This window comes from Choristoneura fumiferana, chromosome 3 (genome assembly GCF_025370935.1).
Source record: "Choristoneura fumiferana chromosome 3, NRCan_CFum_1, whole genome shotgun sequence".
NCBI lineage: Eukaryota > Metazoa > Arthropoda > Insecta > Lepidoptera > Tortricidae > Choristoneura > Choristoneura fumiferana.
The window spans coordinates 7,105,706-7,116,964 of record NC_133474.1 but is presented as its reverse complement, the minus strand read 5'-3'; the positions used below and the strand labels follow the sequence as shown (position 1 = coordinate 7,116,964).

The following is an 11,259-nucleotide window of genomic DNA, read 5'->3' as shown; positions in this document are numbered from 1 at the left end:
AGTGTATAAGAGGAGTAATCAGTTAGGGTCCGACAAATTATGTTTATTTGTTTATATTATTTATTGTACAAAAAGGATATACAAAAGTTTACAAAAAAATTGTTAAGTACAAAGGCGGACTTATCCCTGAAGGCATCTCTGCCAGTCAACCTTAAGTACCAAATGTACCAATTACTTAAATTTGCAGCCGGGAAATGCCGGGCAAATGCTTAGGTTCACGAAAGTACCTACTTTAACGCAACAAACCCTTTTATCCATACATAAACTAGCTTTTGCCCGCGGCTTGGCCTGCTTAGCAATCGGTTATCGCGCGCTGTTCCCTCGGGAACAGTGCATTTTTCCGGGATGAAAAGTAGCCTATGTCTCTCTCTGACGCATAAATAATCTCTATGCCAAAAAACACATCGATCCGTCGCTCCGTTTCGACGTGAAAGACGGACACACATACAAACACACACACTTTCGCATTTATAATATTGGTATGGATAAGTATAGTATGGATTACTTTTAGCTACAATTTTATTATTTTTTTATTATAGGTACTTACCTATTTAATTTATTAATAGAATTATTATTATTATACCTAGCTGTACCTCAAAAATGAAAATCAAATCAAAATATCTATACTAAATCAATATAGAGAATAAAAGTGTGTGTGTGTGTGTGTGTGTGTGTGTGTGTGTGTGTGTGTGTGTGCGTGTATGTGTGTCACCGTGCAAAAAGTTGCTCTATCGCATCATTATGATCTTTCTTGAAGCCATTTAGAAATAATATTTTTGCAATGATGATAGTTTTTATTGTATATATTTAAGTACTTATTCACTTTATTGTAAAGGTGACTGGACATCCTGGGAAATTGCCTGCTTGCAAATTTGGCTTTCTTTTTAGTGACTTTTATAACTATGTCTTTTCTCCTTCTACTTTCTATATTAGAGTCGTATGGCAAGGTCTTGTGTACTTTCAGAACTGTATTATTAATATAAAGTTGCCTAACGGTAAGGAGTTTTGATAAGCTGTACAGACTTTCTGTGGGGAATCTTCGCTTTTTAAAGTACATGACTATAATTAAGCCTCGTTGTGCACGTTCTACCTGTAGAATATTTGGTTTTTGCCGCCCCGCCCCAGACAGGTATGCAGTATATTAATACGGATTGGACTAAAGATACATAAATATCCTTTAATATATCCCTATCGGAGCTCTTCGATTCATTAGTCGTTCTGGGCACTACGTCTCTAAGTTTTTTAAAAATCCACGTCAATTTTCGCAGCCTTAGAGAGACATGTTCGAGGTGTGGATACCAGGAGAGGCGCTGATCTACGAGGACTCCCAGATATTTTCTATGTGTAACTTTTTTAATTATAGGACAGGGACAGTGTGTTGTGCTAGATATGTTGCTACAGCTATGAATTTTAATAGTCCTCGTTTGGTTGAGAGTCATTACAGATTCCAAAGCAAATATAATTTGTTTTGTCAGTGTTAAGCGTTAGTACATTATTTTTTAGCCATTTCCCTGCTCAGCGTTCATCCTGACTTCGTTCTACGATTTTCCTATAAAGGTAATAGCTGTATCATCGGCATAGGAATAAATGTTCGCATTTTGGATTTTCATGTTACAGAGGTCATTGATGTACACAAGAAAAAGCATAGGGGCAAGTACACTACCTTGAGGAAAGCCACATGTTACTTCTCTGGCTTCACTGATACAGTTATCTAATTTTACTTTTTGAATCCTATTTTTAAGGTAATCTTTGAATAGTTTCAGTGGAGTTCCTCTTATGCCGACTTTTTCCAATTTATGTACAAGGATGGGAAGAGAGACCGTGTCGAATGCTTTCTTCAAGTCTAAGAAGACAGTCATACACTTCTCACGTTTGTCAAGTTGTTCTACTATCAGAGAGCAAAGGTTAGTAACAGCATCCCCAGTTGAAACCCCAGTTGGTACCTAAGTTTACGTAGGTAGATACAGTCGATGATAACCTAACATGATTATCAACTTTCCTATGAAACTAGTAACCTATAGAAAAATGGCTATACTATAAGTTAGGGCACTGACTGTACGTAGTCGATCCCTCAAAAAATCATCTCTAGCTTAAATCTTATTCAAATTCTAATTCTCTACTTATAATGTGCTATACCTTAAAAATGAATTTCTTAACCATTGTAAACTTTACCAAACAAGTGTTTTCTAATTAACATTTTCACGACCTTGATAGAAGGTACCATCCATCAGCCAAATATGTGGTCTACCTATTCGTACCACCCTAAGGTTGATGATCGTTTGCATGTCATAAAACAATAATGGCAATAGACGTGTCTGTCAACTTGAAAGTTCGACTTTAGCGACATACGAGTATTCATTTGATAGGAACTTGTTTAAAAATTAATAGACCACTTTATTTGGGTCATCGTTCATCCACCATTAAGTACCTCTCATATTTCGTTTTCTAGAATTTTTTTACCGTACAACGGCAAAAACTACTAGATACTGGCAAAATTGTCCTCCGATGGACAGAGCCATATTTTTTTAAAGAAACAACAACACTTTATTTGGCAGATCGTATCACATAAATACCTAGGTATTTTCAATAACCTATACTTTGATGTTTTGACACTACACACGACGCCTAATATTTCGTTCATGGTTACATTTTGTTTTTTTTTGGATTCCGTACCCGAAGGATCCGAAATGGAGCCCTGTTGCTCTCACTCAAGCGTCCGTCTGTCTGTCTGTCGTCCGTCTGTCTCTCAAGCGTCTGTCTGTCTGTCTATCGTCCGTCACGCGGGTCACGCTTCACAGTACCTAGGTATAAGCATCTTGTTGACCCAAAGCCATAGTACCGGGTTCTGCCTTTCCGCAGAATTAATGTTTGCCAAATGTTTCATTTGCCAACTCTATTCTCTCCGAAACCATTTTTTTTTTCGCAGTGTAGAGGTAAGTATATTCTTATACTTTTATAGAACACAGTTACGGTTAGGTTTGTCTTATGAAAGTTCCGAAAAAAACATGGTTTCATTGAAAATCGTGAGTTGGGAAAAGGCAGAGAGAGAGCCCAGTAGATATCTCTAGGTACTAATGAGCTCGAAGCAATGGTACTCAACCGGGTAGGTCGAAATTTGTTTTCACACATTTAGCTGTATCATTTAAAAATATTTTTGACCACTTGTATGGCTGGGACAGGGCTGGAATCATGGTTTCGAGTTCGTTGAGATTATCAACTGTACTATTATCACTGTATTTTTTTATAATAGGTATTGAAAAACAAAGTAGGTACCAAGATGCCTACTGAGCAGCCACCAAAATAAGCTTTTTTTACGAAATTATGTTAAACAATTTTTTAACTTTTCATTGACTATGAACTTGAAATTGGATAAAAATGTACCTAGGTATGCCTATAACTATTACTACCAATATCAAATATATTGATAAATTACATTTTTCTTTGTAATTTTTTTTTATTCGACTGGATGGCAAACGAGTACGTGGGTCTCCTGGTAAGAGATCACCACCGCCCATAAACACCTGCAACACCAGGGGTATTGCAGATGCGTTGCCAACCTAGAAACCAAAGATGGGATACCTCAAGTGCCTGTAATTTCACCGGTTGTCTTACTCTCCACGCCGAAACACAACAGTGCGAGCACTGCTGCTTCACGGCAGGATCAGCGAGCATGATGGTGGTAGCAATCCGGGCGGACCTTGCACAACCTACCTGCAAAAAATCCCACATTTTTTCAAATGACATAGGTACTTTGCATACTATACAACCAACTTAATTTTGCGGTCAAAATTCGTTGCACAGAACTGCCATTCGGACGGCTTATTATTTAGATATCAGAGGAAGCCCTCGGTGCGCGAGTGTGGCTCACATTTGGCCGGTTTACAAAATACTAGAAACTTACAAACTTGGAGACGCAAGCTTAGCGTAGGTGGTTTTGGAGTCCAACGGCAGCTATACCTACGCGAGAAAATATCCGCCAGACTTGTACCTACTATTATCTATTCGGTGCTCGTACTTAAATTAAATTATATTTATAAATAAATAATATAATATATGAGTGAGAATCACGAAAGTTTAAAACGTTATAAATAATATAAGTTGTAAGTTTGAATTCAATATTTTATCTAGGTTCTTATTGGAAGCGTGGGTCCAAATCGGGTTCGAACATAACACACCTTGAGAATCAAACCGTCACTAAACAAAATATAATGTCAGCTCGCAAAATTAAACTATGTGTTAAAATCTTATAGTGTCATTTTTGAGAGGAGACTAATTTTGTTATTACGGTATTAAAAATAATTAGGTATTCAAAAACTTATTTTTTTAGAAACCAAATAACATCAAGGAAGTTTTGTTCTTCCGCCAAAACGTACTGATAACTGAATCAGCGCCATCTGACACACATTTATATAACTAAAACGAAGGGTTCGTAGCCTTGGTAGCGTAACTTCCGAACAACAGCGCCACCTACCGCGTTGTACGTGTACTATTTATACTTCCCGAGTTTCGAGCACGTTTACCACCAGTTTGTGGAAGTTTTCGTAAACGTGTATAGATGGCGCTGTCAAAGCCATTCATATTGACCTCTTATTTTCAAACTGCAAAAATAAAGCGTCAAAAATTACGAATATTAAAATAAAATCAGAAAATAATTTTGCAACACTTACTCTCACGAAATAAAAATCACAAGCTTTTAAACTCTCTTTGTTTACTGCGTAGTATCGCCTTCTTTACCGACCGAGCAATTTCCGGTTGGCGCTCGGCGGAGCACGCAACGCAAACTCAGGTAAAGCGACTAACTTCACTTCGTAGATGTTCGATTTCTTCAACTACGTCGAGGCATTGTGCATATTCGGGAATTCACTATTCGGTAATTATTGTTTTATTCTCTATATACCGTGAGATGTTGATGTATTTGTTTGCTATAATATTTTGAGGTGAGTGATTAACGGGAAGCAATGTGTTCTGATTATCTGCCATCGGTTTGGCGCGTTGTATTCTGTCAGTCAACATAGCTAATAAGAGTTCGAACGCATCATAGGCACGTGTAATTACAATACTTTCTTGATTTTCAGATTACAGACATGGCTTTGAGCGTGGCATTACCCCTAGCTGGATTGGAGGCGGAAAACTTTTACTCATTCAGCTCATTCGGGCACATAATCGACATAGCGGGCTTGGCCAAATCACAAACGAGCCCTAGCCCGTCAGTCTCCAGCGAATCCAGCGGCATCGGGTCGCTGGGCTCACTCAAGTCTGAGTCGGTGAACAACGACTCCCTGCCCTCAAGTCCTCAGACCACTGAGAAGGTGAGTGAATCGTGAAAATTTGCAATATTTGTTTGCATTCGCCCTGGCCTTGACCTCTCTATTTTCATAATATTCCGTAATGGCGAATGTCTACATTACGCTATAATTATTATGAACATTATTGACGCATGATTAAGAATGTCAAAGAATATTTGTGTTTTAATTGCATTATAATTATCTTCAAAATGTATAAGAATGATATAACGGGTACCTATACAGTGCACTATGTCGACGTCCGCCGAAGCGTAACGCCATTTAAAAGACGGCCCGTAATTTACGGAAAACAAACATGGTTAATCAGGAAAAGGTATCATAACGCCTAGTTCTATAGTAGGTATCTTGAGATATGAGGGTAGTCATGAATTAATTTTTTTTTCAGAAGATTTTTGAGCCTTTCGCTCAGCCTCAGCCTCGACCAAAAGAAGAAGAAGTCAAGATCATCTATGGGGGTCGAGACATCCTCAACTTGATGCCTAATCTGACAGACCCCCGGTGGAACTACCGTGCTACTCTTCTGCCGCCCAATAACCCTGCACTGTTCTTCGCCAACCGCTCTCAGTACCACCGCCTGGGACCACATGGAACCCGCACACAGTATGTAACCGAAACTTGCCCTGTCTGCGGCTTCACTTGGGTAGTTGCTGCCACAGATTGACGCCTCGGCGCGGCGTAAACGAAACAAACGAGGAGTGGGTACGACTGGGACACATTAGGGTGCATATCAACTTCTCTTACTTCAACTGTCACTTAGTGGTGCTTGTCATTACTACCAATGAGCTTATGACTCCAGTTTAAATATTTTATATTTTTTCTAAGACGATCTTCCTTTGAAGAATGGAGTGGGAAATTGCATACCTTATGACATGGTTTATTTTATTTATATTTTGTTATTGATACTAAATTGTGATTACTTAATGAAATTTGTTATGATATTTCTTGATGTGAACTGAAGTCGAGGCTCTGTGACACCTTCCTATGTATTGGGCAGTGAAGCATCCTATGTGGCCCGGTCCTACGGATGACTGTGGAATATGTGAGTATCGTCCCGCGCATTCCTAGTTACATTTTAATTGTGACTTAATACTGTGATCTTTAATTTAAACAAAGACAAATTTTGACGAATTCTCTGAATGTTAAGCGCGACGATGCACAACTTTGTTTTTGTTTTAACTTATTTGTGTGATACATTTAAAGATAAGGTTAATAATTAATACTATGAACTTGCAATGCCATAAGATTTTGCACTCTTGTTCCAAAATAGCATTTCTAGATCCCACTAATTATAGAAAAATATCAATTGATTAAAAGAAGTATTGAAAGTAAAAATTGCATCAACTTAACAATAACTTTAAAGACTGTTAAAGATTCAAAATAATATATTATGCTACACTTAGTTCCTCTTAGAAATGTTAATAATATGTTATCCAAAGAATCTATTTGTTTAATGAACATATAATATTAAATATAAATTGTTGGTTATGCAATTTATTTTGGTAAGTATGGGACCCGAGGGGTAGATGGGTGGATGCAGCCGGCCTTTGGGTTTTTTGACTAATAACTTACTCTTGAAGCAATATTTAAATTATCATTGAGTTACTACTTCCCACCATTACATGTAATAGTTATTGTTTAAATATTGTTTTATAATAATTTTTAGTCTAAGCATAATGATTTAGATATATTCCACAGTCATTTTTGAATAGGGTCTTCATTTCTAACCAAAAGGCTGCTTCTCGGATGTTATTAAAAGTAACGATTTTGACAAGATAGGCACGAATTTAAAAGCCAAGCTGTAGGTTAATTTTAAGGTGTAATTATGATGATTGTTGGATGTACCGTCCGAGCATTACATAATAATAGTGATGACATATAATCTTAAAGATATCTTGACACGTGCCCTAATATTGATGAACGAACTAGCTACTGGACGAGAATAGAGAGCTCGAACAACTCATTTCATATAACTAACGCCCTGCGGAACATAGTCAAAGTGGGTTATCAGTGCATATCATCACAAATTAATGCAGTGATTAGATATTGTAAGGTATTAGTAGTTGTTACAGATCGTTTTAAAACGTTTGAGTCATTGATATGCCCAGATGCTGGGCCTCTAGTGAAACTATAGTAAGTGTCGTTGACAGACTGGCAATATCTCTATGTATGTGCATATATAAATGTAATATTCGTGGTCTCTTATTTAGTCAAGATATTTAATAGTGCGAGTCTCTTCAATTACATGTAAGTAAAAAATACTAACTATAATGAATAACGATTAATACTGTCCTTTTGTGCAACTTTAGTTCTGCTATGTTGTGATCAGCTTTAAATTGGAACTGGAGTATTTGTACACAATAATGTTGACATATTTCCCACAAAGTTATTTTTATAAAAAAATGTTGATATGAGACAATACATTATTAGTATTCGAAATTTAATTTATATTTCTATGGCAATCGCTTGATGGGTTTGGCAAGTATTTTGGAAGGGACCAACATCCATATAATATTTATTTAATTGTTATTGCTTTACAGTAGCCAAATTTAACTCCCAAATCGGCGTCCTTATCGCAATGATATCATTGCATTTTTATCAACTGCTTTATTTACTTGAGTCATCACCACAAGTCTGTTTTTTGTTTTGTTATTATTAGGTTTCCTGGGCTATGAACACATATACCGTAATGGAGTAGGTAAAAGTTGTACAAAATTTGTATTTATATGATTCAGTGAGTCATGACTGACCAACCATATGGCATGGATCTCAGAATGCAGCTAAGAGTGATATACTTGTATGCCAGTGGCGAGGCCCCGAGCCCGCTCGGGCGGTCTCGCAGCGCCTAGCGTGCTATGTACAGTCACATATACTCACAAAATGGTTGTTATCAAATTATTATTTAAAATCAAATGTTGCATTCATATTTTTAGTTTTAGTTAATTGACAAAGCTGTAATCGAATGTAGTTCAAAGGAAAGTATTGGAGCGAAACGCACAGTTGTAAGACTTCGAAGCTCTTGTTGTGAACGCGACCAAGTTCGCTCCCTCGGCCGCGCCCGCGCCGCGTCGCGAGTCGCGGGGCCGACGGCGATGCAATATTTGCATTCCAATTTTTTTTATAAGTGAACCGCGAGGGGAGTAGTTGTTAATGTTTGTTTATCCACATTACCAAATAGTTTGGTTGTTGTGCTATTTATTGAAAATGATCTAAATCAATCCAACCTTCCATTGCTGTGTGTCTTTAAAGTGATTTTACAACGTTGTAATCATTTCAATTGTATGCATTTTATTTTGTTTAGTGAAATCATATACATGCTATTATACTTGATATTATTGAGTTGTATTCTATCTATTGTTCATTAATATTATGACAAATATTTTTTTCTCATTGAACTGTAGTCAAATGACAGTATTTTTGTATTGAAAATTGTATAATGATGAAAGGGTTTTTTGCCTAGGCCGAGGCGAGGCGGCGCCGGCGCAGGCCGCGTCAGTGTGTATTACGTATATCTGATAAGCATTATGTAGGTTTAGCAAAATAGATTAACTCGGAGGCAAACTCCCAAGTACCAAATCTTATTGGTTCAATGTTGTTCTCGTATTGTGGTGATATAGTGCGTCGTGCGCGGCGCAGAGCTCAATATTTTTAGTAACCCTAAAGAAAATTAATACCTCTTTTGAAAAGAATATAATATTTATTATAGTATATCCAATCGATAATCACATATGTATTTCCCTGTTTATTTTGATGTGATATCATAAATGACTGATCTGAATTTAGTTTTTAAGTTGGTTATTGAATTATTGATACGCAGTGCTATTTCGAGAGTGTAATTAAGTAATATTGAAAAGTGCCAATGCTCGTAATTTAATGTAGACTGTAGCCCGTTCGCGGCCGGCGGTCAGGGCGGAGGCCGGCCGCGGGCGCGGCCCTCTCAACTTCAGTATGTAAGGATCTTCCTCCGTATCGCATAAGTTTAACATTTATTACTGTTTGTCAAATCACGTAACGTGCACAATCTCAGTAATGCTTGCAATATTATCCATAAAATATTTAATTCCTCACTTATAATTTAATCCAGCGTAATTTTAAGAGTACAATATGAGATGATGTTATATCATTCTAGTATCAAAATTAGCCGAAGATGTTAATATTATTATTAGTTAGGTAAAATTTTAACATAGCTTCTTATAACTGGGATGTTTTAGCATTTAGTGATGTAATTACAACGTAGTGGCAAGCAATTTGTCTCGTGCGTGAGGTGAGTAAAGTTAGTGGCAATAATACTCTTTGTAAGTTCCCTGCCGCGCCGTGTCAGCGCTTGCGCCGGTAGCCCGCGCCCAGCTGTGGGCGCCACAGCGCTCGCAACTGAACTAGACACCAGGCGTTTATTTGTTGTAATTATAATAATAGCCGTAGGTATTTTATCGTACTTAATAATTATTCTTGCGATGCCTTAATTCTGGTTGTCAATTAGACATGTCTCTGCCTAGAGTGTTATCATTGTTTTTATTTATTTTAGTTTTTTTGCTGTTCCGGCTTCCCCCGTGAACTTCCAGTCCAGGCTGTTCTTTTGAAATGATTTTGAAGTCGATTTATTTTTACCTAAGTGTTCTTATTAAATGTTACCAAAATGTTTTTAATAAAATATTTTTATATGTACACCGTCGTTTGTTTACTATACCACTATTATATACTACACTAGTCCAGTTGCACGAGAACGAAACTTACACAATATGTGACGCCGCGCCACCTATATATATATATATATATATATATATATGAGTGAGATTTGTTTTCACGGCTGGACGGATTTGGAAATTTGGTATGTAGATAGCTGAACAGGAATAACATAGGCTACTTTTATCCCGATATTCCCACGGGATAAAAATTGCTGGGCTTAGAGTCATGAAATTTGATAAGTAGGTAGCTGGACGTTGAAATAACACATAGGCTACTTTTTATGAAATAGGCTTAACATTATGTAGATAGCTACATCCTACATGCGAAAAGTGAGTGAGTGAGTATGCTTTCTTTCACGCTGAAACGGCTGGAATTTTATGTAGATAGCTGGGAATAAAACATAAATCGATATTCCCACGGGATAATATCATATCAACCGCTGGGCTTAGAGTCATGAAATTTGATAAGTAGGTAGCTGGACGTTTGAAATAACACATAGGCTACTTTTTATCCCACGGGATAGGGATAAAATCTTGAACTAATAACCGCTGGGCTTAGGGCCCTGAAATTTGGTATGTAGATAGCTGAACATCTGAAATAAAACATAGGCTACTTTTTATCCCGATATTCCCACGGGATAGGGATAAAATCTCGAAATATCAACCGCTGGGCTTAGAGTCATGAAATTTGATAAGTAGGTAGCTGGACCTTTGAAATAACACATAGGCTACTTTTATCCCACGGGATAGGGATAAAATCTTGAACTAATAACCGCTGGGCTTAGAGTCATGAAATTTGGATATGTAGATAGATTATCTTGATAACTAATATTAAAATGCTGAAATTATGTGAGTGAGTGAGTGAGTGAGTATGTTTGTTACTCTTTCACGCTGAAACGGCTGGACGGATTTGGATGAAATTTGGTATGTAGATAGCTGAACATCTGGAATAAAACATAGGCTACTTTTTATCCCGATATTCCCACGGGATAGGGATAAAATCTTGAAATATCAACCGCTGGGCTTAGAGTCATGAAATTTGATAAGTAGGTAGCTGGACGTTTGAAATAACACATAGGCTACTTTTTATCCCACGGGATAGGGATAAAATCTTGAACTAATAACCGCTGGGCTTAGAGCCCTGAAATTTGGTATGTAGATAGCTGAACATCTGAAATAAAACATAGGCTACTTTTTATCCCGATATTCCCACGGGATAGGGATAAAATCTCGAAATATCAACCGCTGGGCTTAGAGTCATGAAATTTGATAAG

General features: G+C 37.2%; 1 protein-coding gene across 3 annotated transcripts; it reads left to right on the top strand.

The window, feature by feature from the left end:
- Positions 1-4,747: 4,747 nt before the first annotated feature.
- Positions 4,748-9,965, top strand: LOC141426442 (uncharacterized). 3 transcript variants are annotated; one of them, XM_074085346.1, is made up of 3 exons: positions 4,748-4,870; positions 5,076-5,309; positions 5,692-9,965. In XM_074085346.1, exons 2-3 carry the CDS (start codon positions 5,085-5,087, stop codon positions 5,962-5,964), a joined length of 498 nt encoding a protein of 165 aa, XP_073941447.1. In that variant the 5' UTR covers positions 4,748-4,870; positions 5,076-5,084; the 3' UTR covers positions 5,965-9,965. The 3 variants fall into 3 exon arrangements, with proteins under 3 accessions (XP_073941447.1, XP_073941445.1, XP_073941446.1); XM_074085344.1 differs by having other exon boundaries at positions 5,689-9,965; XM_074085345.1 differs by having other exon boundaries at positions 4,748-4,937; positions 5,689-9,965.
- The last annotated feature ends 1,294 nt before the right edge of the window (positions 9,966-11,259 follow it).